This window comes from Protopterus annectens, chromosome 4.part0, assembly GCF_019279795.1.
Source record: "Protopterus annectens isolate FY-2018-M chromosome 4.part0, PAN1.0, whole genome shotgun sequence".
Lineage (NCBI taxonomy): Eukaryota > Metazoa > Chordata > Ceratodontiformes > Protopteridae > Protopterus > Protopterus annectens.
In genome coordinates this window covers 231,325,038-231,351,551 of record NC_056733.1, presented here as the reverse complement: position 1 = coordinate 231,351,551, position 26,514 = coordinate 231,325,038, and the positions used below count along the sequence as shown (strand labels likewise).

Below are 26,514 nucleotides of genomic sequence, written 5' to 3'. Positions count from 1 at the left end.
AACCTGGAAGTCCAGCTGGGGTACCAAAGGCAAAACCTTGCATAAAACCAGTTGTCCAGCGTATGATATAAGCCCATGGACATATGTGGATGTAGGAGTGTGAGATTTAAACACTATCTTGCTGCCAGTCTGAACACAGGCTTCACATTCATCTGTTTGTTCTTCTCTGGTCTTTAGTATCAACACCTACTCTTATTCAGATGAGTACCCTGTTGGGGAACCTACCTGGTTTTCTTTGTAAATTGGTATTGTAATCTGTTAGATGTCAGATAAGAGGGGAAGTCTAATTGTGGTAAACAAATTCCTTATAAGAATCTCCAATCCAGGAGTCTTTTGTCTTGAAGCTATAAGAATTGTGAAATTTGTTAGTTTGTACCAAAAGCCCTACGTATGCATCTTTCATGTTAAAACCTGTTTAGGGACTGTGCTTTGAGCCTCACTCAGTATGAAATAGAAGAACCTTGCTCATTCTGAAAAAGAAATTAAAACAACACAGGCCTGAACCATCATCTGACCAGTTGGACTCTGACGTACCTGTTGAGGCTTTCCAAGAGTCCACTGTACATTTGAACATTTCTCAGTCTCCTGCTACCATGACCCTGCCAGAGGTTGGTATGGCATCTGACTCATACATGTGCAAATGTGACAGACGTAACTAATATGGTGGAGAAGGGGAAACACAGGCTTATAATTTCAAAAGGACCAGAAGGCATCCTTCAAATCTTGGTTTGGTAAGAGGTGCCTGGGGCTTTGATAGAAGTGCGCCAAGGTTTGGCTCCACCATGTTTAATTAAAATGGATATAACTACTGAAAGAAGAAGAAAAAAAACTAAAAGTTTTTCTCCATCCCGGGTGTCCCAGGAAGAAAAATGGATTTGGTTTTCTCAAGGCCCGTTGAAGGTCATTTGGCTATCAAACCTCCTTTTCTGTCCACTGCACCTTCACCTTTTTTCTCTCAGAAGATTCAGCATAAGTCCTCCTCTGAGGAGGATGAGGCAGATTCTGATTCTTATGGACATTACCAGGCCTATCTTCTGATGATTAGGATACATTATCCCCTGACTCGCCTGTTGAGGAAATCTCCTTTGTGGAAACTGTCGCAAAAATGATGCAGCATTTTGAGTGAGAATCCAGACATGGTTCCAGTGTGCAGAAGATATTACTTTTTACTGGAGTTCTGAACCATTTAGCATTTCCCCTGGTTTTAGGTGATTTTTCTGGATGCATATTCATCCTGTACGTTCATAGGTAGGTACTAGGCTATTGGCCCGAGGGCCTACGTAAGCCTAGCCAACAAGGTTCCCTGGCTTATGCCACCCAAGAAAGTTATTTTCCTGTGCCACTGTCGAGCAGAGACACAGAAGTGATCACCGGGGTGTATTTCCTATTTCCCATCCACTCATCAAGATTTTTCTTAGAGTGCTAATGAAGAACTTTGCTTGACATAAATGGGTAGCCTGTTCCAGAGTATGGGAAGTCTCTGGGACAGGAATGTGTCTTCCGTCATGTCCTGTTTATTGTGGTGACAAGGTTTAGGTCCCCTAGAGCGTGTAGCTTGGACGGATTGGGATTTCTTTAGGTGTAGCATGCCCAACAGCTCTGGGTTTGACATAGCTTTATATGTTCGTGAGAGATCACCTTGGAGTAGTCGATATGCTATGGAGTAAAGCTGGAGTTTTTTGAGACGGTCAGTGTAGGGCATCTGTTTGAGGCCAGTAATCATCTTTGTGAGGTACTTCTGTGACCTTTCCAGCTGCTGAAGATGTCTTGTGAGGTACATTCCAAAAGGGGCGTTCTAATGAGTGTCGAGTTGAGGGGAACAATGACCTCTTTTTTCCTGGATGAGAACCCTTTTATGATGAGGTGTGCCACGTAGAAGGACTTCCTGACTACTGTGCTGATGTAACTATCAAAGGACAGACTACTGTCCACCTGGGTCCCTAGGTCTCATCACACATTCTGTGTTAAGTAGACTGCTGTCTCTGTAGTAGTTCATGGGTACAGAGTTTTTACCAAAGGGGATGACAATGCACTTTTTGGCATTGATCTTGAGGCCATGGCTCTGACGCTAGACATCTGTCTCAGCGAGGCCCTTCTGTAGGATTCCCACATCATTTGGGGACTCAACTATGGTTCCTAGTTTGCAGTCATCTGCAAACTTAGTTAGCCAGAGGCCTTCTGTGTTAGCCTGTACTTCAGAGAAGTAGATACTAAACAGGAGAGGTCCCAGGACTGAACCCTGTGGTACTCCACTTGTCATTGGTTTGAGGTCATATTTGGAGTGTGCAACCTTTACAGTGTGGGTTCTGTCAGTGAGCCAGTTGGCAACCCATCTTGTGACGTAGGGATTTATAGCTAGTTTAGTGAGTTTAGCTATAATCCAGAATGGGGGATGGTGTCGAAAGCCTTGGCGAGGTCAAGATAGGCTGTGTGAACCACCTTACCCTTATCTACGGCTTTGGTGACTGCTTCAAAGAAGTCAATCAGGTTTAGGAGGCATGATCTGCCTTTCACAAACCCGAACTGGGTGGGATCCAGAGTTTGGAGGTTAACGATGTCTTTGTTTATGAGTTCCATGATGATGAGTTCCATGGCCTTGCAGGCCAGGCTAGTCAGGCTAATAGGGCGATAGTTCCCGGGATCAGTGGTGGCTCCCCCTTTGTGGAGTGGGATAACTGGTGTACGCCATTCTGTGGGCACAAAGCCTGATGTGAGACTATGATTGAACATGGTGCTTAGGTGAGGAACCAGTTCGTTCTGAAGTTTGTGTAAAATGCAGCCTGGGGTGTTGTCCGGTCCCATGGATGCTGTGTTTTTGGCTTTAGACAATGCAGCTTTTATCTACGTAGTTGTGATTACAGGGACACTGCATTCTTCCTGTATAGATATGGGCCCTTTAGGGGGTGGGGGAGTGAAGTTAGCACTGAACCTATCTGCCAGGATGTTGTCAATATCAGTTGGTTCTGTAATTTTCGTGCCATTGTGCTGTAACTCAGAGCAGGTCTGGGTGTTGCTATTGAGTTTCTTGGCATAGCTATAGAATGCTTTGTGGGTGTCCTTAGAATCAGTGGCAATTTTGTTTTCGTAGCTAGCTTTGGAGGATCTTATAAATGATCTCAGCTTCTTACTGAGGCTGACAAGGGAGCTCCTCCATTCATGGCATTTTACTCTCTCTTGCAACAATTTCTTCCTTCTGTTGTAGAGTTTGTTTGTGGCAGGGGACCATCAGATTGGCTTACTTTTTTTGGAGGATAGCGTCTTGGTTCTGTTTGGAATAGCACAATCCATGCACTTGTGCAAGTGCTTATAGAGTGCATTTGTGTAGGATTCAGCAGTTGTAACTGTATTGTCCATCTGCATGGGTGTCATAAAGTTCACCACTTCTGTCTTAAGAAGCATGAAGTTGGCTTTGGAGAATTTTTTTACCGTGGTTTCCTTAATGGGGGGTGGGATGTGGATATCAAGGGTGATTAGCTTATGGTCAAATCGGACCAATGAGGAGTTGACTTCAGGTGTGGAACACCGGTCACTCATGTTGGTAATGACTAGGTCTAGGATATTGTTGCCCCTGGTGGGGGTGTGGATAAGTTGATCCAGGGCATTTGAGTTTATGATCCAGAAAGCGTTGTGTGAAGGAGTTGGTACATGAGTAGTTTTCCCAGTTAATGGGGGAGTAGTTGAAATCGCCCATTATTAGGGTGTTTCGTTGAACTCTAATATTTTCCAGTACATCAAGAAAAGAGGAGTGGGAATCCTGGGGCATGTTGGGGGATCTGTACCAAGCTACAATTTGGATTGCAGTTTTGCCCAGAGTTAGTTGCACTTGGATAACCTCAAATGCATTATGCAGAGCAACTAGCCTGGAGGTGTGGATATTCTTAATGAATATGGACACACCTCCGCCTTTGGTGATCCGGTCCAGGTTACATGGCCGAAAAGTTTGGTATGAGTTATAGCCTGGTAGTGCAGGGGTGCTCTCTAGAGCCTTGAACCAGGTCTCAGTCACTGCACAGATATTGATGATCTCCATTTTAAGGAGTGCCTCGAGTGAGTGCTTTTTGAAATTTAGACTTCTAACATTGAGTAGCATTACCCTCATGTTTTGCTTGCCTGTTCCTGTTACGGTGGTGAATTTGTCATTTGAACCTTGCCTAAAAAAGGCACTATAGGGGCGGCAAGAGCCTTAGCCAGTATCCGGAATCCCAGGGACGACAGGTGCAGGCCATCTGTGGCAAAGCATCGTGGTCTATTGACCATGTCATCCCAAGCAGACAGATACTGGATCATCCCCTTAGAATGACACCAGAAGCTTAGCCAATTGTTGAAGTCAATCATTTTGTCTTTGTACTGCGGTATCATTCTGGGTGATGGCAGAATGCTACTCTGGGCTAGGGTCCTACCTGCCTGGGCTACAAGATTGGAAAGCTCTTCCATGTCTCTTCTCATGTAGTCCAGGGAGGTACATCTCCGGTCGTTCACACCAACATGGACAATGACAGTGTCATATTTGTACTTGTGTAGTGACTTGAGTGCGTGGGTTATGTGGCGGATCCTGGCACCCGACTGGCAGCTGACAGTAACCTTCTCCTTGTTTAGCCTGGTGAGTGGGACATTGGTGTGCCTAATTAGAGTTACATATGACTAGTGTGTTGGATACGTTGTTTTGCCTTATTGGCTGTGGTTGAGTGGCACACTGAGTCTGTGGGCTATGTGTCATTTGAGTTGTGTTGGGGGGGTGGAAGTTGCTTGCGTTTCAGCTTTGGAGGTCTCTGTTGTTGGGCAGATTATTATTGAGAGCCTCCGTAAATCTTTTTGTGTTTCTATGTGTGGATTTTGGTGGTGTAGATTTAGTGAGAGTATGTGATAAGTGTGGAGTGGTGCAAGTGTTTACCTTCTCCTCTTGAATGCCATGTTCAGTCTTGGTTGAAGAGAGGTTTACCTCCAGTTTGGCTAGATAAGTGCATCTCTCACAGGTTGTAGTGTTGGGTGGTAGGAGGAGAGGGTTATCTTTGTACATGAGGCAATTTCTCCATTGCCCCAAGATGCCCAGATTCATCAGATAGACAGGAGAGAACACTGGGAGCTGACCCTTGGACATGCCTGAATAAAAAAATATTTTCCTCTAGATAAGTGAGGAAAGTGAGTACAAGACCTGTTTTTCTCTAAGCAATTGAGGAAAGTAAGTGACCGGATACATTCTATAAAAGTGCCCAAAGGCCTAAAATTCTTTTATAAAATCCTTTGACGCAGATCCTGTGCCTTTTTTTGTTTCCACAGACAAGCCTTCAGCTAATACGTTACCCTCAGACGGAGATAGTAAGGCCATTGACAGATATCGAAAGAAGGCTTTCACCTCCACTACCCTGGCGTTCAGAGCTTTAAATTACCAAACACAAATCACTAAATATGGGGTGACCAGTTTGAATGAATTGAACAAAATCATATCTAGCCTTGAAGTGTCTGAAATAAACCAGCATAATATTTAAATGGCGAGTCAAGCTACCCAGGTTGCAAGGCATACTGTAAAGTGCAGTTATGAGACAGTAGAAACTTCAGTCAGAGCAGCTGCTACTGGATCTCTTATTAGAAATTCTGCATGACTTCATTCTTAGTGTCTTATAGGATTCCCTCTTAGTAGAGATCTATTATTTGGTCCTGAGGCTGCATACTTAGTGAATTCCTTGCAAAAACAAAGGAAGGTGATGCAAGGTTTCAAGCAAATCTTCTTTACCTTTGTTCCTAGGTATCAGAGGGTCTACCCAGCTACTCACAATTCCTTTTTCTTGTACAAATCCTAGATCCGCACAGAAGGGCAGACAAATGTCAAGAAATTGATTTCAGGATAAACCTTCTAGAGACTGCAAGTCTGGTAATACTTTTCCATGCAGATCAGCTTATTTTCTGCCACTTCCTGTTGCCCTCCGTTCCATCTCTCTCTCTCTCTCTCTCTCTATGTCTGTCTGTCAGAAACCTCACCCCTTTCTGCTTGGCAGGTCGTAACTTCGAACAAATGGGCCATGTCCATTATTCAGCAAGGCTGCAAATTGACTTGGAGGGATAGTTCAACTTTCAGAAGTATCCCACTCTCCCCTCCCAACCAGATGCACCTGTTGCTTCTTATCTTGCAGGGTTTTCATGAACAAGGCACAAGAGAATTTATACCCCCACAGCTTTTAGGAAAAGTTTTATTCCAGGCTTTCTGGTACCTAGGAAAAGAGGAGAATGGAGGCCCGTTCTAGATTTGTCCCATCTCAACACTTTTCTGAAGGTGCCCTGTTTCAAATTGCTTTCTCTGATTCTCCTTCCTTGCATTCTTCTACAAGCTTTTCTAGTGTCTTTGATTTGAAAGATGCTTTCCCATTCATCTTTCTTACAGGAAATTACTAAGGTTTTCTGCTTGTTCATCACACTGTCATTTCTTTGCTTTGTCCTTTGGGTTTTCTGCAGCCCCCAGGGTCTTTGCAAAATGCCATGCCGTTGATATTGCCTTTTGCAGAACTTCGAGAATTCATACATTTCCATACCTCCACAACCTGCTAATACAAGCATCCTGTCAAGAAGTTCTTTTAAGGCATTGCAGCTACAGTATTTCCCTTCTACGGAGTCTGCGGTTTGTGATAAATCTAAAAATGTGTGTATTGACCCCCCCCCCCTATACAGGACCTAGTCTTTCTAGGCTGTAGGCTAGACACATGTCTCATGCTGGCTTTTCTCCTGTAAGAAAAGGTCCAATTCCTCTCCATGCAAGGTAGATTCTCAGAGTTCTGGGGCTCATACAGCTGCACCCACACCCGTGTTTCCTTGTACAGAACTACTTATGAGAAAGATTTAGTGTACCTAAAATCTTTCTGGTTTCAACATTGTCACCCTTTGGGCACTCTGAAGAAAGAACTACAGTGGTGGTTCAGGTTCAGTTGTTTCCAGGCCTTCCATTCAAACCAGTGTCTCACTTTCTGGAACTGCACACAAGTGCGTCAGACCTAGCTTGAGGGACATGGGTGGTTACCCAAGAGTCCAGTCCAGCGGACCTCATAGCAAAGGAAGGAACACATCAAAATGAAGGAAATTGGGTGAGTCATTCAAGCCTTGCAGCTTTTCACCTTCTTATGGAATCCAGGTCCCCTCAGGATCTTCATGGACAACACAACTGTTGTGTGACATATAAACAAACAAGGAGAGAGAACCAGGTCTTAGCAACCATGCAGACTGGCTCTTCCAACATGGGAACAGGCGATAAAAGCAAACCTGTCCCCACAAGCAGTTTACATTCCATTCTAAGACAATGACTTGACAGACTTTCTAAACCGATCCAAGGAAGACCCTCACAAATAGATGTTTTCCAATGGAAGTCTTCTTAGACATATTCAACGCATGGGGGTATTCCTCAGATAGACCTCTTTGGCTCCATTTACAAGTAGCTCAAACTGTTTTACTCCAGGACTCCTTATCCCCAGGCTTGGGAGATGGACACCATGTATTTTCCTTGGAACGGGAGGTTTCTTTATGCCTCCTTCCCCCTCTATATACAAAGTTTCTGTTAAAGGTCCAAAGGAACAAATCAAAAATTGTGCTGGTGACTCCCCTTTGCCCCAGGCTGCATTGGTTCCCCCCTTTTGTCATCTGATTAGAGGGTCATCATCACAAGTTACCCCACAGAGTGGACTTGCTAACACAAAGCAAGAGCTCTTTACTTTATTCCAGCCTCCTGCCTCTGTCTGACAGTGTGGATGATAGAATCCTGATCTCCCTCGGACACCAATTTTCTGAGGGCGTGCTACAGGCTCTAAAGGAGGTGAGAAAATATGCCACTCAAAAATCTTGTATATCCAAATGGAAAAGATTTTCTGCATGGTGTCCTACTCTGACTAGAATTCTTGTACTACTACATATTTGTATGAGTTATTAACTCCTTACAGCCAGGTGACGCCTGTAGGTGTTTCTACACTTCTATCCTGCTGACGACTCTATGCATCAAATACAGCTTGTTCATATTTGCTACATACAAAGTACTTAAATATTTCATCTGAAAGCTTACACAATGGCAAACAAAACCATATTGCTGTCTGACGTCTGTTTAGTGCAGGTAAAGAGATATTAATTGCCATTCATCTAATATTTGTGTATATTGTCATAAATGTCATGCTTTTCTAAATATCTTAACAACCATGTAGTACAGACAGAACTTAACTTCGTATGAAAGCTCTCAGCTGGATGAGTAAAATGCGAATAGTAGTTATGTAACTTGAGTGGTGGCTGAGATATTTTAAGTTGTTTACAAAAATAATACAAATTTAACAGTTACTGTTTACTGTAACATATAGAATCCAGTTTAAAACCCAGAACTACATAATGCTACCACTATATAAACAGTATGTGCTGAAGAGATTGCCATTTACATTTCTTTAGTAACATCTGTGATTCCTGAGACACGAACATTTGTTTGAAATGTGAGGACATAATTTGATTCTAGCAAAACGCTTATGTTCTGCCCGTTGGAAGTTGTGGTGCAAACTTCCAGATCTCCATTGAAGGGAGTGAGTTAAGAGCCAGTATAGCTAACTCCTGTTAATACCCATTTATCTGCTTCTCTACACGTTTGCCTCTAGATCCACCACTGCTTTGTGGTGTTGAGATAACAGTTCCTTAGGGGAGTCCTTCATTGGAATCCATCTAAGAGGGACTGTTCCCCTTCATGAGACTTGAATTCTGTCTTGGAAAAACTCACTTGAGCCCTCTTTTGAGGGCAGTGGCTTCCACTTCTCTGAAATTCTATACATAAAAAAAAAAAAAAAAAAAATACTAGTAGCCCTGGGTTTTTAAATTTCAAGTCCTTATGGACGCTCCTCCCTTATTTTTCATAATGACGGGGTTTCTTAGTCCTTCCTTCCTTTATGCCTAAAGTGGCCAGTGAGTTGCCCCTCAACCAGGCCATCTACCTTCCCACTTTCTTTCTAAACCCTCAAAATGTGGTGAAGGAATTCTTCATTCCCTGGATGTATAGATTTTTTGGACAGAACTAAAAACATTCAGAAAATGGAACAGATGTTTATTTCCTTCCAGTAAGCCAAGTTGGGCAACCCTGTCTCTAAGCAAACTATTGGTACCTGGATCTCCAAGTCTATTTCCTGTTACATCTACCATGGTTAATCCTTCATTTGCTTGTTAAAGCCCACTTCACTAGAGTAGTTGCTTCTGTGTTACCTTTTACAAAGGAATTGATTCCAGGGCTATTCTAGAAGCAGCCACTTGGCTGTCTGTGCACACTTTCATCAAACATAAGTTAACTGCTTTCTTAAGGTCCATAGCCTCATTTGCCCAGTTTGTTCACTCTGGATTGACAGTTCCAAGCATTAAGCTTTGGGAATCACTCACAAGTACTGGAGTAATGCAGTGGTGATCTATGGAAGGACATGTTGCAGTTGTGTAAGAACTTTAACATTACAGTAGTTGTCTTAAAGATCACTGTTGCAGGATTTTGTCCCACCCTTCCTCCCCCCTCCTTTTTTTCTCTTGTCAGTGTATTGCCCTCTATTTTCTTAGACTGACCCAGGGACTTGGATCGTATGCCAGACATATGGCTGTGTGGAAGATTTTGGCTTTGGTATCCTAATCAGTTGTCCATGCTATTTGCGAAATAACCAAATAGTGTTGAAATGCTGCAACAGTGACAACATAGAGTGGCCTCACTTTGTAGTCTGCAATGCTCCCCCACTAGGACATTGCATGATGAGTGCTCCATGGCTGTTTTTTGCTTTTATGAAAGGGTATGAACCAAAACAACTAGTTTGTAGATCTGTATTTTTTAACCATTCACTTTTCATGCATACAGCTGATTTTTTGTTTACTTTATAGCAGAACACTATTTTTTGCCCCACTGTCTGCCAGTCATCAGCTCTGTTCTGTACTACTCACCCATTTGTTTCCTCAGCACCAAGGGTAGTGAGGTGGCTGAGGGAGGATGATATTTAGGCTGCCCCAAGCAGTGGTTTGAGGATTTTCCCCATGGATAGGGTGTGCAGTAGGTGACAGCATTGCACCACCTGTCACTTACACAAGCGGCTGATGTCCTACCCACTGAGACAGCAACATCACCATCATGTAGTTTTCCTAATCTTAAAAGAAATCTGCCTGCATGAGTGTTCCCTAAACCTGTGCTGCCAACTCCCACCACAGGGTGGCACACCCATCCTCCTTGCCAGTGCAGTAAAGTGTCCAAGCTTCTGTTTGAACTCAGTTCACCCCCCCCCCCCCCCGAATATATTTTCAGGGTATATTAGGAGTTCTCTCGTCCTGGACTTAACCTGCTTCACATTCTTTATGTATGTGAATGCCAATGTTTGTGAAACAGTCCCATAGAAGAAGAGAAGAGTAGAGAAGAAATGCAACGGCTGACATGCTTAGCTTTTAAAAACCTGTATACTTGCAAATGTCAGCATTATGATAATACTATAGCCATGATATTTAGAACCATCATCTGATTACGCATGCTATACTTTAAATGACTGTTTGTGAATATGCATAATTTCAAATTTAATTTGCGAATATATATAATTTCAGACATTGAGGCTTCTGACTTACCGAAAGGTGAAACAGAGAATTTTTGCAGTAATATAATAACACAAGAGCCAGGGAGTCCTTGAAGTACCTACACTTACGGTAGCAACCTGTCAGTATCAATTCAGGACTCTTCAGTTTCATATCATTCCCCAACATGTGTAGTGAAGCAGAGGTTACAAGGGTAAAAGTGATTCTTTCTGCAGAAGAGCATTTCCTAGCTGCTGTCTCATCAAGCAGGCTGATCTTGAGTCATGAAGTCAGTGATGACCTTTTTGTCTTTTGGGATCCCAGTAAACCCCACAATCTTAGATGAAGCCGTCTCACTTGCTCATATTTAGTGGCGGCAGCCTGGACACTATGCCATGCAGAGCTCTCTTACGTATGTAATAGTGTAGTGAGGGGGCAACTGCCCCGCATGCAAAGTCAGCTGATCCTGATCTCTGTTTAATGCAGTACCATCTTTTAAAAGTCTGTATTGCATTTGTGGTCAAACCCTGAGCACTATAACTCTGTGCATGGTTTAAATTGTAGCAACCATTTGCTCCCAATTTAAAATAATTTTTTTTTTTTAATAAAATGGGTTGAAGGAGGGGTCATGGGCAGGGTATAGAAACTGAACCTTGTAGCTGGGATATAGGTGAGGGTATGTCTTGCATCTGGCCACCTGATTCATGTGCCAGTCGATAGTGTTCCTTTTTTGTGCCTTGGTGTGGGGGGGGGGGGGTGCAGGGTTGCTGGTCCACCTAAAGAGCTGTAGGGGTGGGGTTTTGGTTCATTGTACCAGAACAGGTAATTGGTTGAGCCAGCTATGCTTCTGCATTGAAAAGCTGGTCTGTCAAGTATCAAAAGCTATTTTCCACAGCCTGTCTTTGGGGACTTTGAGGTTGATGGCAGCAGCAGCAGTTCCCCTTTATTTGCAAAATCGTATGAGTTCTTCAGTGAAAGTTGCAAGTGTAAATGGCCCCAAGTCTTTCCACAGCCTACAGGACACATCTGAAATGGTAGATATATATGCCAGATCTGAAGATAATAAGTAGCCCATGTAAATCCCTGTTCCACTGGAGGAGAATAACCCAAGGATGCTCCTGCTGTAGGGTGAGGGTGGAGAGGAATTGTCAAGGGCACACTGTCTAAGGTGTCACTTCATACTGTGCAGTCAGATTGAACGTCCGTGTTCTGTAGATGGAGAGACAAGGTTTATGCTTCAAGCCTTGCAGGACTTTCTGTGCCATGGTGTGATAGCCATTCACTCTGACATCATGACAGTTATTTGGTGTGAAGAAATAATTCCATATTCTTTTTAGTATTCAAGAAAAACAAGGTCCTCAGGCCAATTCTGGATCTCTGTGGCCGTAAGCCAATACATCAAAAAGACCTCATTCAGAATGGTCATGGTGCTAGTGTTTTGCCGTGTCTAAGGGTGAATGACTAAATGTGTGCAGTAAAAATCCAGGATGCTTGCCTCAACTTTCTTCCAAAATAATCCAGGAGGTACTTGCATTTCCAGCTGGGATCCAGTCACTGTCAGTTCAAAGCCTTGTCTTTAAGCCTCAACATGGCTCCCCCTGGAAAGTGCATGCTGTGGTAGTCACAGCCCATGCTTGGCTCAAAGAAATATGCATTTTCCATATCTGGACAACTGGGTCCTTGTAAAAAAAAAAAAAAAAAAAATTGAGTTCTTATACTCTGCCAGATACATTTTGCATCTGTGCCTGTCCTTGGGTATTTCCATCAGTGTCCAAAAATTATACCTCCATTCTACATGGCACATGAAGTTTTACTGGGTGCTGTCTAAACACAGGAAACTTCTCAAAAGTCTTCCCTTAGAAAAAATGCTCTCCAACAAGAGACTGTGCTTTTAATACTACAGTGTTACTCCAGCTCTGATTCTTAAAGTTTTAAGTCTCACTGAAGCTTATCTGGTAATGGCCTTCTATGCTCCTGTTCACACGAGACGTCACTAGTGGATACATTCTGTACATTGTCCTATGTTGTTTGATCCTCTCTCTCCTCATTTATCTGAAACCAACATGCAGACCCAGTTGAACTGGTGGTTGCACTCTTCATATCGTCTAGCCAGAACTTTATCTCCACCAGCAGCAGTAGTTACAGTGGATGCCTCCTTTCTGAGGTGGTAGAATGGAGCATCTCGAGAGGAGGATAGTCCAGGAAGTATGGACACTAAAAGAGGTTGCCTTCACATTAATATACTGGAGATGAGCGTGATCATCCTAGTTTTGCAGGAATTTCAGGACCTCCTTCCCCAGGGAGTTATTTCTATTTAAAAAAAAATGGGTGGGTGGGGGTCCATATCCGGTTCCCCTTACTGAGAGGCTACAAGGGTATTTCAGTGAGTATTGTAATTGCATTGCTTTCTAGTGGTAATGTACATTCCTTAGAGTGTCCGCTACCTAGCAGATACATTCAACAAAATCTGTCCTTTTGTCAAAAAGTACATAATGCTTAGCATCATTCAGAACACAACATAAAGCAGGAGATTGACTGGTAGAAATCATTTAGTCACATTCAGATAGAACAAAGAAATTGATAACTGTAGTTAAACTGGTTATAATGTTAAAAACATCAGTAACGTATACCTGTTATCATGAACATGCAAAATTTATACAAAAATTTTTTCGGAAAAGTTTTCATTGTACATACCTAAAATAAACAGTCAACATTAATTATCATATATTGTTTTAAGTAAATGTTATATATATATCCATAGAACAAAGTGTCAATATTAATAGCATCTTAAAAAGGAAAGGCAGACATGATATAGATTATGAGCAGCTCTCTAATCATAACCCGCTTGTGTTCGAAACATGGATGCCAAGAAATTCATCTCGAGAGAAGCTAGAGAGGTAAATCTTGGCATCCATATCGAAGACATAATACAGGGTTATGGTCATAGAGATGGTCATAATTCTTTGTAGTGCATGCAGTTTAATTTTCCCCATGTACTATTAGTTACAAGGGGAAATAATGCTGTTTGTTTTGGCTTTCAAAGCCATAAAACACTTGGCAGACATTATCAGAAAGATTGTGTAATGCTATCTGTCACATTTACACTTGCCTTTAGTAACTCTCTAATGTATAAATATTCACAGAAAGTCCAGATTATTGCTCCATATTTTTTGCTTGTTCCTCTTGCAATCTGTGGATCTAAAGTAGTTTACTTCATTTGATTTTCAATCTGTGGGTTTCAGATCCATATTGGATCTGCCATGGCCACATTTTCCAGCTATGGATCCGAGCTACAGACTCCTCCCCCTACCCATAATGCCCCATCTCCCTTCTCCCCCAGATCTCATTTGCCGCCATGTAAGTTAGAAGCATGGTTTCTGAGCTCTAGTTAGTGGGTCACGTAAGTGAACTTTTCTCTGGGTTTTCTCTCTCTGACTGCTTCTATTTTCTTTCTGACATCCTTTATCTCACGCACGACTGTGTTGGATATAAAAAAACCTCTTCTCTCCTCTCCTTTTCTATCACAGAGCGCACAGACACGTGTGTGTGTGTGTGTGTGTGTGTGTGTGTGTGTGTGTGTGTGTGTGTGAGACTTTTTGGCCTGTGTGGGTATGGCTGAAGCTCCTAATGCAGGATTTAGAAAATGCACAGTGTATGGCTATAAGCTTGTCCTCGGTGGATGGCCACACTCTGTGCATGGTTTGCCTTGGTGCAGTTCACCTCAAGTTGTCCTGTCCTATTTGCGCTGGTTTCAACCCCAGAGCACTTAAGCACAGATGGGACAAACTGATTTTGAAGGGATTACTCCCTTCTTCAGGGACTACCGTCTTTTCCTCCCCAGCAGGGATAGCAGTGGCTGCTGCTTCTACTTCCTCTTCCCTTGCCTCTGGGACTCAAATTCCCACCAAGAAGTCCAGGGAAGGGGACAAGACCAAGAAGGACCATTGCCACAAGCGGTCCCCCGACCACTTGTCTGAGGTGACTCTGCCACCAAAAATCAGGACAGTGACTAGGGCTGGGTCTCCTCGCCTTCGCTCCCCCAGGTTCTCCCCCGAGCCAGAGGAGACTCAACTGGTCCCCAGTAAGGACTTCTCCCCACTGGCTCTCCCATCCAGTTTCAGTGGCTTCCTCTCGCTCCACCCGAAGTTTAAACGAAGCGAAGGTGGACAAGATGATGCAGCGATTCATCTGCACTCAGATCCAGATGGGGGTCTTGCCAGCCCCCTCTCCCTCTGGAGGGGGCTCCTTGCAACCTTTGTTCTGAACAATATCTCCTTCTCCGATTCGACCAGCAGTTTTGGAGTTCTTGGATCAGAGAACACTCGGGGTCAAGTGGTTGGCGCTGATGGTATCATGTACCTCAAAGCCAGCCATTGTCTTGAGCTTGTTGGATCTGACAGGATTGGATCCAGGCTCTCGGAGCCATAGCCTCACAGTTGGATCCGAAGGGGTGCTGTCTGCTCTGAGCAGTTCAGAGCAGAGCATCCCTCTCGGCATCTCGGCTCCTAGAGGTGGCATCAACTCCCATATTGGCTCAGAGGGGGACAGGCCCTGCCAATATGTCCCAAGAGGTTCTCTCCCCCTCTGCATTTGATGTGGTGAAGAGTTTTCTCTCTCTGTTGAGGCCTCTGACCATTTCGTCCTCTGCTCCACCCAGACCCCCCCTGGTCCTGAGTGCAGTTCCAACCATCTTGCCATCTCAGGGACAGCCCGTGGCAGCGATGGCCCAGGAAGTTCTGGTGGAATATCAAGAGGTTTGTGAGTTGTCCTTGGAGAGTTGCCCCAAGAGGCACCCCGCAAATGTTAAGTGTAAGAGGAGGCACTTGGACTCTCCACCAGAGTCCCTCACAGAAGACACGGACTTGGATGAAAGGGAAGGTTTCCCAAGGTCACTGCCCGAGGATGTTTCCAAAGGTGGTCAGCCCCCAAACTGACCTTGGACTAGTCAGTGTTCATGGAGGTATTCGGCTCAGGCCAGTCTACCTCTTGGGTGTCCCCTCCTGTTGATCCACTCATGGATTTAAAAACATGTAGGGCAGGGAAGGAGCCGGACACCCTAGAGCCCATCCCTAAGTGCCCTGACAAAGTGGTGAGCCCCCACCAGACAGGACACATTTAAGCAAGGGATCAATGGTAGATGCTATGATGGTGCCAGCTGCCACCAAGGAGGAGCTCGCTCAGGCGAGCTCTGCGGTCCATCCCCCTGATCGAGAATCGAGCGATGGACCATTTTGGGAAGGGAGTATATGTTTCAGTGACCTTCTTGGTGAGGGCACTGAACTCTGTGGCACATGTCATTAGACTCCAGAGAGACTTAGTGAAGGAGATCACGGAGTCTACCCCAGAGTCCTTGTCGGCGGAGGACAAGAAGACCTTCTCCGCTCAAATAGCCACTCTAAAAGTGGTTGCCAACATGTCCATGTGACTGCTTTCTCGTGCTACGGAGGGAGCTGCAATGGTAGCCAGGACGGGTGTTGCTATCAGGGGTCATGCCTGGCTCTGGTTGTGTCAATTTTCGGAGCCCTTCAAGGCGTCTTTCACCAGTGCCCCCTTATGATGGTTCTTCCCTATTCAGGAAGTCTGTGAAAGAGACTTTGGTCCAGAGCAAGAAGGATGGGAAGACACTGCCGTCATGATCCTTTCCTCAAAGATCCTTTTCCAGGAATCAACGAGGAGCGAAGAAGATGTGGTTGCGGAAGTCTCTGGCATTTTCCTGGGATGCTCAGGATCCCCCCCCCCCAGAGGCAGAGTGGGCCAGAACAGACGCCGCCTGAGAGGCAGAGGGAATCCTAGGAATTTTGTGTCCCGAGTTCCCTTTTCGGAGGGACCTGGGCAGCAGCCCTGAGGGATTGCCCAACTGCTCATGTGTGGAGGCAGTCAGGGGTCACCTGTCACTACACTTGAAGGCATGGGAGTCCATTACGAAAGATCACTGGGTGTTGCAAATCATATCCAGAGGACATTTCATTCCATTTAAGGAACATCCCCATCCAAACAAACTCCTCCCAGACATTCCACCCGTGCAACGGGAGGAGGCAGTGCTAGAAATAGGAAAGCTGCTGAACAAACGAGTCATCCAACTGGTCTCCCCAGGCCAGTCCGGATCCGGTGTTTACTCCAGGTTCTTTCTAGTGTCAAAGAAAACCGGAGACCCCCCCCCCACATCCATCTTGGATCTGTCCACATTGAACCTGTCAGTAACCAAGACAAAATTCCGGATAGTCACGCTTCAATCGTTCCTGCCTTTTCTGCAGGCCACAGACTGGATGTGCTCGATCGATCTCCAGGATGCTTACTACCACATCAAAATGGACAGACTCCTGGAGATTTCTTCACTTCCGGCTGGGAGCCAATCACTACCAGTTCAGAGCCCTCCCCTTTGGTCTCACCACAGGTGTTTACCAAGGTGATGGTTGTAGCAGCTCACCTGATGCTCCAGGTTATTCAGGTCTTCCCATACCTGGATGATTGGCTCTTTGTTGCCCCCCTCAGAGCATCTACTCTGTCAGGCCAGGGATTACTTCATCCACTTAGCAAACAGGGATTATAATCAGCCTGAACAAATCTTCTCTAGAGATGGTTCAGATTCTGGACTTTATTGGGGCACATTTGGACACTCCTCAAATGAAAGTTTTTCTCAACCCAGACAGGATACCCAGTTTAAGAACAAGTCTTACAAATTCTTTACTCCCAAGTCCCCACAGCTGCAGCAGCACCCCAGACAGGATATGCAGTTTAAGAACGCATGTCTTACAAATACTTCATGCCCAAGTCACCACAGCTGCAGCACTGCTCAGGGCGTTAGGTTCCATGGCAGCCACAATCAATCTCCTGCCGTTGGCTCCCGTGCATATGAGTTCTTCAATGGAAACTTGCTGTCCAGTGGTCCCTGTTAGACCTTCCTCTCACCTTTCAAGTGAGAATCTCGAGGGCATGCAGTGACTCCCTACAATGGTGGATTCAATCTCCAGATATCCTCAAAGGACGAACCAAGGTGACCATGGACACCTCCCAGCTAGGGTCGGGGGTGAACTGCTCGGGAAGGACGATCCAAGGCACGTTGTTCCCCTCTGAGACGGAGTTGCATTTCAACATTCTAGAGATCAGGGCAGTTCTTTTGGCATTGCAGGCACATCATGCCCATCTTCCTCTAGGGATGATTGACATTCAGACAGACAGCATGTCAGTAGTCTGCTTCATCAATAAACAGTGGGGAACCAGATCTTATCCCCTCGGTCGAGAAACCATGAGAGTGTGGGAATGGGCGATCTCCACCAGCCGCTTTCTAGTAGCAATGCACATTCCAGGCGGGGGGTGGGGTCCAGCATTCTAGTGGACATGCTCAGCAGATCAATTCTGATCCCTTACGAGTGGTCTCTGATTCAGTCAGTAGCAGAACAGATCTTTTTAAAGTGGGGTCAGCCTTGCTGTGATCTCTTCGCATCTCCTTTCAACACGAAATGCAGCAAGTTTTTCACTTTGAACCCCCTGGAGGAGGAAACCCCCAGAGACGCACTGGTTCATGCTTGGCCTCCCAGACTCCTTTGTGCTTATCCCCCACTCCTGCTTATGTCCAAGTTCTTCAGAAAGCTCGAAGGGTGGGGAGCACAGTTATTCTCATAGCCCCATTCTGGCCTCACCGGGTTTGGTTCCCCTCACTCTGGTCTCACCTAGTTGTTCCTCCATGGACATTGGATCCGGTCCTGGATCTTCTTTCTCATCACTCAGCAATCCCTCACCCAGATCTGGACAGTCTGAAGCTCACGGCTTGGCTGCTCCAGTTCCCATGATTATCAGGACTCCCGGATTGTCATCCCCCATAAAGTTCATTTTGGTGGCAGCTCACAAATCCTCCACCAGAAAGTTGTATCATAGCAAATGGAGACATTTTTCCATATGGGCTAATCAGTGAGCTTTGGACCGTTTCACAACTCTTTCAGCGGTGTTAGAGTTTTTGGCTAGCGTCTTCCATCAGAGTGCTAGTTCTTCCACAGTTAAGGTGCAGCTGGCAGCTATCTCTAATTTCCATGTGGGGGTGAATGTCTTACCTAGTTTCTTCCAAATTGTGTAAAACTTTCCTTAAAGGGACCTTTCTACTTAGACCTCTGGTTAAGGACCCTACGCTTCCGTGGGATCTTACCTTAGTGTTACAGGCATTGGTTTCTGCACCCCTCGAATGGGCATAATCGGTTGATCTTCAGTTTTTGATATGGAAAACTGTATTCTTGGTGGCTGTTAGTTCAGCCAGAAGAGTGTTGGGAGCTTCATGCTTTCTACCAAAGTGCCTTGCATGATCTTTCAGAAGAATAGAGTGTTGTTGCATACTAACCCATCCTTTCTTCCTAAGAAAGCCAATATTAACCAAATGATACATTTACCATTTTTTTCCCCAACTTCCAGAACAAAGGGTAATACAAATTGCATCTGCTTGATGTTCATAGGCAACTGAGATTTTACTTGTATAGAAAGAAGTCCTTCTGCAAATCTCATCAGTTATTCATGTCTTATGCTAAACCCTTTTTAGGCACGTCAGTTTCCAAGGTAACAATTGCTAGATGGATTTCCTTCTGCATTGCTCGAGCCTATGAGGTGAAAGGTAGGTTCTTGCCAGGACATATGAATGGCTACATCAGCTGCCTTCTGGTCTAGGGTGTCTCTGGATAATATTTGCTCAGCAGCTACTTGGTCCTCATCCGATACCTTCATTTCTCATTACAAGTTGGATATTCTGTCTTGGAATATAGAGCATCCTTTGGTTCTGTGGTGCTCCGGAATATCCTTCCATAAGGCCACCCAGGGGCTTATGGTAGCTGGGGACTCTGTCCCATAGGTTGAAGATCAAATGAAGTAAAACTACAGATGAAGTTATGTACTCACCATAATGTTCCATCTGAGTAGTTTTACTTCATTTGTCTTAACCCCCCCCCCCTAACCTTGTCATGGATGCAGGCTGTGTTTCTACCTTGTATAAAGTGTTTGGCCCTTGACTCTGTCCAGGTCAAGGAGTGTGAAGGGAGATCCTTGTTATGATGATGTTGGGTTGGGTAGATGATACCTTTTAGGCAGCAAACTCGATCTGAAGTGAGAGGGGAGACGGGGGCATTATGGGTAAGGGGAGGAGTCTGGAGCTCAGATCCGTAATTGGAAAATGCGGCCGTGTCTGATCCGATGTGGATCCGAAACCCACAGGTTGAAGACAAATGAAATACAACTACTCAGATGGAACGTTATGCTGAGTGCACAACTTCTTTTTTTTTTTTTTTTTTTTTTTTTATATAGACAAACCACCAAGGATTGAAGTCACTGAATAGTGACAATCATTTGGGTTTCAGGGCTTGTATCCTTCAAATTATGTAGATGAACGCAAACTGTTATTCTGCCAACTTTTCTTTTTATTGCAGGAAGTTAGGGACACATTAAAGGTATGGAGAGCAAGCAGAAACATGTCTTTTTCTCTGCTGCTCTCGTTTGCTAGTCAGTACTTGCATAGTTTATTACTTGGCGCTTGACCTGACCTTAACAACATAAGCATGGGGTGCTTAATATTTGTTAAGGTTGGGTCACGCCTTACTCTGGCGCTTAAATGGTCTGTCTTTTTCCAAATACTGGAGCAATATCAGCACATTCCATGCACAACAGAAATTTACACCAAATTTATTACAAAGAGATTTAGGGACATCTAGTGACCAAATTTAAAATTACAGATTCAAGTGAAAAAAAAGAATTCTAAATAGTCATTTAGACTTGGTCTGAAAAGGCCACCCAGTTGTACAATCCACATCTGTTCCTTAATTACTGATGTTTTTTTTCCAGCCTATTTGTTTATATCTCATTTTATCAGTTTCAGTATACACAACCTGAATATGCTGTGGAAGTAGGTAACTGAAAAATTTCAGCCACCATGAGTGATAATTTGGTTTTGTTATACATACCGTTTATCATATTAAATTTAGAATCTGCACACATTTTTTCTTTTGTATTTGTTTAAATCTAATAATTGTGGTTGATAAAAGAATAACTGTTTATCAGGTTTAAATCGGAAGCTTAACTTCCATAGCTGTGTTTGCTTCTTAAGTTGTTGTCAAGACATCCTAGTTTATTCCACAAATGTATTAGTAGAATGAAGTAGGAGGTAGGGTTAAGGAAGGCTTCTTGATATGCTTGCATCTTCGAGCTTAACATATGGCACTACCCTGTACTTGTCCTTGTGATGTTGGTTAAAATTAATCTGTTGAAAAGGCAGATACCTAAGAATGCAGTTTACAGGTCTTAGCTTGACATCTAGTGACCAAATTTAAAATTACAGATTCAGTTTATGCATACACTGATAGTTTGAATGCATTAAAACATTAAATTCTTAAACTAGCATACGGTATGATAAGCAACCATTTATTTGTGTCATTGGTGAAACAGTACCTTTTTATGTATCAGAGCATTTTTAATTCCCTGTGATCTTTGCCTAACTAGAAACTTTGTGGTTTGTTCTTGTAAAAATGTCATAAAATGTTTTTTGTGTATTGATGATTACTGTAAATTGGGAACTTTTTATTTAATGTTTTTTTTTCCTCAATTTTAGGTGGATTATGTAGAACCAAGCCAGAACACCATTTCACTGAAGATGATTCCTCGTATCGATTATGATAGAATTAAAGCTCGTATGAGCTTGGTGAGTACATTTTTCAAGGCACATGAAAGGGTTACAGTATTTTAATGAGTCTGTATGTTCTTCTTATGTTCATTGGGGTTTGTGATGATCCATTAAGTACCCACATTTGAAATCATGCTGGTAGGTAAAAATTGGAAAGCCTTGTTATGTTGCCCATTGTTGGTACGTTGTGTTAAAGTATGTGCATCCTGCAGGAGTGTGGTGTCCTGTCCAGGATTGGTTATTTGTCTTGCAACTTTTATACTAGGTTAGGCCATGGCTGTTCAGGACCTTTAACAGGATAAAGCATATACTTGAAAGTGAATGAATTATTGTATTCAGCCTAGTGGGAAAAGTGAAGTCCACTTCATAACTGTTTTATGCTACACATTTTGATCATTTTCTGTAAGGAAGTGCTAGTTTTATGCACACACGATCTATCAAAATTTAGAAGCAAAAATTGCATAATGCTTCATGGTACTCTGTAATGTGCTAACACTGAAATATTTATCGTAGTTAATTTGTTTGTTTGATTACAAGTAACGCTTTTTGCACTCATCAAACAATTGTTTTTACATCAAAAGGGGTCAGTTGATCTTTCATCTAGTACACTGGGAGGTAGCCTGGTCTGTTTTGGTTGTGGAAACACCTGAGAATTCTAAATGTAGTTTTATTGGCTGGAGGGATTATTAATCAGCTTATCTTGTTTTTAGTGCCTTTAAAAATTCTGTACAATTGCATGGCTCTTGGCAGCTCATAAGGAAGTACTTTTATTAAATAGTCATACTTTTATAAGCTGTTTAAAGTGCACTGCTGTATCTGTATCTTTAAGTCTGAGAGGACTGGGATTGTTCTTCTGGTGGCAGTCTGTGTAGTCTGTGTTTACCTGGTTTATCTGAGCTGGGAAACCCACAAAGGGGCTCTATGTATTGTTTGCACTTGATTTGCACTGTTCTGATACTTAGATAGCATAGACTAGATTCAGTCCTGCTGAATATCTAGCCTGTTGATTAACTTGAGCACTAAACCAGCCACCTCACATTAAGAAGGGCTCCCCTGCACCCTGAAGAAAAGTGTGGATCCAGCCTTCTCTGAGCTGGGGATTGCTGGAGGAAGGTTTATTGTGTACTTTCCTATTGATAGATTAGCTTAAAAATGTTTTAATTTCTCCTATATTTAAGCATTGCAATGCACCATACAACAAGGATTAGCAGTGCCCTGTATAGATGTAAATGCCTTAAAACTCAATTTTTCTTTAGTCATCTGTTAGTGGAACCCTCCCAAACTTACCTGCTGCACTACACAGGCGCACTGAGCAGCATTGCCACGCTTATCCATTCAATAGAACAAGCTCCTTTTGTTAGTCCTAGGACAAAACTGGTCAAACTAGCCCTTTCCCTTCCCAAATAGTACATAGGGTGTAACCCTGCTATAATGGATGGGCAGTTTCCCGTCATTTCACCGGCCAGCCTTATTGACAAGAGCATCCTTAGGCAGTGTAGTAATTGCCTCATGTATACTGACAACCACTTACTCCTAAAATAAATACCCTATTTGAGAGATGTAATTATTGTGAAATTGGAATCCCTTCTCCCCGTAACAACAAATGATCTCAAATAGATTGTCAGCGCACACACTTAACCTCTCACACAAAATAAGGCCATGACACATATGCGGAGGTACTCACTAGAAGTCTACCAAATCAGAGACCTTCCAAATGTAAACCGCTTCACACACTGCTATGCAAATAGAAACTACTCTGCATAATAACACATACACCAGTGTGTCAGCAAATGAGCCACAAAGGCAAAACACCTCAAAACCTAATGTCCTGGTCATGGGCAACTCTCTAGTGAGACGCACATGCCCCCCCTCATCTGGCTGGACAAGGAGAAGGTCACGGTAAGCCACTTGTCAGGTGCCAGGATCTGTCAAATCACACATGCACTCAAGCCACTTAAAAAATACCATTATGACTCTGTCATAGTCCATGTTTGGGTGAATGACCTGAGATGTACCTCTCTGAACTATATGAACAGAGACATGACTGAACTCTAACATTATGTATCCTAGGCAGGTATGACCCTAGCCCTAAGCAGCATTCTACCTTCACCTAGGATGATGCCACAATATAAACAAAAAATGATTGACTTCAACAATTGGCTTAGCTTGTGGTGTCAGTCCAGAGGGGTCCAGTATCTGTCAGCCTTGGAAGACATGGTCAACAGGCCATGTCTTCCCAGAGGTGGAGGTGTATTCATCTTCATTTAAGCCAAGTACACCCCGAGACTGGTCAAACAGTATGACTGTTTCAAAGTACTCTATGTCCAATTAACTATAGGCAATATACCCTACCACATCATTGCTAGCCATAGGTCTCCCACCGTGAACCAAGAAAAGCACACTGCCTACCTGGATTTACTGGAGTCAGTCGCCATACAGCCCAACAGCTTACTCATAGGAGATTTCACCTATCCTTCCATTGACTGGGTTATCTACATAAGCACGAGCATGCTCGCTCTGAGGTTCTTGGACTTTGTCAATGCAAATGCTGTGGAACAGATGATCTGTACCCCTCACAAGGGGCCCAAATGTCCTACACACAGTACTCTCCAACAATGGGGGGTCACACTGCTCCCTCCTGTGTGATGCCCATCCTGGTACGGTCGAACCATAAATCAGTCTCATTCGAAGTAACTGTTGAAACTGCCACCACTACAGAAGCAAAAGAAATAAAAAAAAAAAATTACCAAAGCAAACTACAGCATACTAAATAATAGGATAAAAAGTTTTATACTCACTAGCAATCACAGACAACAATGACTCCTATGCAGAGGTGTATACAAATGCCTTGTATAAACACTTAAGCAACTGTGTAGAATCTGCTGTACCTGACCGGAGTAAAACCAGGTCCTCCTGAAAAAACAAGTCACCCTGGTGGACCTCCAAGTATAAATAGCTTATATGTCAAAAGAGAAGACACTGATGTCTAAGTACAAGAGGGAACTGACTGAGCAGACGAATAATTCTCTTCACAGCTTGAACAAGCAAATTGGAAATCTTGTAAATTCCTCTAAAGCTAATTACGAAGCTAAAGTGGCATCTTTAGCTAAGAATAATCATAAAGCATTCTTTAACTATGTCCGAAACCTAAAAGGAAATGCCCAGTTATGTGCCAAACTGGTAATAGATGGTATGGTCATGTGAGGTATTGCCAGTTATGCCAGAAGGGTAGTTGATGTGCAACATATGCCAGCATAGCTAGTTGGAGTTTTATAAAGAATTGTATGTCATTGTGTATCAAACTGATTTGTACAGATGCTTGTGTTGAAAAATATATTTGTAAAGCTGCTTGTGTTAAAAGAAAAATAATGCACCAACAGTAGGTCCACAGAGAGAAAATTGCAGCTGTATGTCAGATTGTATTGTAACTGTGGAAATTAATATATTGTAACAAAGAATACTGGAATAGAAGAGGTTAATCTCAGTGCAGCTAACTTTGAAAAATAATTTGAAAATAAATTACTTAATCTGGGACGTAAATATTGTATCTCACAGGTCTCAATGCAGCCAGAGACAGTCTGTACCATAAAAAGTCTGTACTAGGAAGCCTTTTTGTATTGTCCTTAGGGTGAACTTATTGCTTCTCTGGAAGGGTGGAACTTTGAAATTGTTTTATGACTTCTAGAAGCTGCACAAAATCTTTGCAAATCTATGGGTGTGTAAGGTAAAACATCTGTGCTAAATTCTAACGTTCCCTTGACAGAGTGACTGCAGGGCAGAGGTGAGTTGCCTTACATTGTTAGAAACCAGATGTATGTAATGCCATTCTGTAACCCTGTACAAAAATGATGTTTTAATACTAATGAGATTGACTTCTCAGAGCAGTCTGCTTTTGAAACCTGGCATGGAGGGATCACTTACCTACTTCATCTTGCCTTACTTTAGTAAATAACCAGGGAATAAGTAATTCTTTAGATCGGTCAGGAAAATATAGTGAGGATAGTTAAGTACTGTTTTTCTGTGTCTGTATTGATCTTTTCATCTGTGTTATTTATAATATTTCTTGTGATATGAAACTCCAGTGTTTATTGTAAATATATATTTAGTATTTTCATAGGTTCATAGGTGTGTACTAGGCTAATGGCCCTGGAGCCTTTACAAGTCTAGCCTATAAGATTACCCTGGCATCGTGCCACCCAACCTTAATTCCTAGTATCTCTGTCGAGTAGAGCCACTGGAGTGATCCCTGGGGTGAATTTTCTATTTCCCATCCACTCATCATGGTTTCTCTTGAAGAGGGCCAATGAGGTGCTCTGCTTGACATGTATGAGAAGTCTGTTCCATAGCCTGGGCAGTCTCTGGGTTATGAACCTGTCCCTCCAGCATGTTCTGTTGATTGTGGTAATGAGGTTGAGGTGTCTGGAGTGTGTGGTGCAGAGGGATTGGGATTTCTTCAGATGTAGCATTTCTAACAGAGCTGGGTCAAACATGGCTTTGTAAGTCAAGCAGAGATCGCCTCTAAGTAGGTGATATGAGACAGAGAATAGCTGGAGTTTTTTTGAGTCTGCCCTTATAGGACAAGTGTTTAAGGCCTAGGATCCTCTTTGTGAGGTACTTTTGCGGCCTCTCCAGTTGTTGCAGGTGTCTAGTGAGGTACATGCCAAATGAGGCATTGTACCATGTTCTTTTATTCATTATTAACTATATTTAAACTTTTCATTGTGGCTGGTCATTTAGAGAATGTTGTAACCTTTGAGCGTACTTGTATTTATTTGGTGACACTGTGTCCACTCCTGAAAGCCTTGCTGCTTTGGTCAAGCACTGTCATTTGTATTAGTATTAATTTCACTCAGTATAATTGGGTACTGTTGTAAGAACCTTAGAGTAGCTGGCTTTGGAGTGTCTGGTGACAGTAACTACCTTATAGTCTGGGCGGAAGGGAGCATAGCTAGCAAATCTGTGCCAGGCTTTCCCAGGTGTGTGTGTGTGGAAATCAAATCTGTGTGTGTGTGTGTGTGTGTCAGCTGCTTGGAATGGGGACACAGAGCACTGGTTTCACAGAGAGAGTGCTGGAGGGCCTTGCTTGGACACTCGGCTGAGGACTCTACTCTACATCTGTACCAGTGGGAGTATTATTCGGGGGCCTGGAGAGAGAGAGAGGGAAATCCATCCCCCGGACTGTTTGTGTTCCGTGTGTGCTCTCAAAGGAAATTGTGCTTGATGCATAGAGCTACATCTGGAAGTACTGAGATATCTATTTTTGTTTCAAGTGAACATCTCTCTCCAGACGTTGAGGATTAAGGCTTCTTGTTTACTGGCCAGCGAGGGGACATCACAGATGG

At 43.4% G+C, this 26,514-nt stretch overlaps 1 protein-coding gene across 1 annotated transcript in view; it reads left to right on the top strand.

Annotated features, from left to right (window-relative positions):
* Positions 1–26,514, top strand: part of SUPT5H (SPT5 homolog, DSIF elongation factor subunit) — a 1,344,557-nt gene that overhangs the window by 413,090 nt on the left and 904,953 nt on the right. The window contains exon 7 of the mRNA XM_044069729.1: positions 21,101–21,190. Coding sequence (XP_043925664.1) covers positions 21,101–21,190 — 90 coding nt within the window. The remainder of the gene's footprint in view (positions 1–21,100; positions 21,191–26,514) is intronic.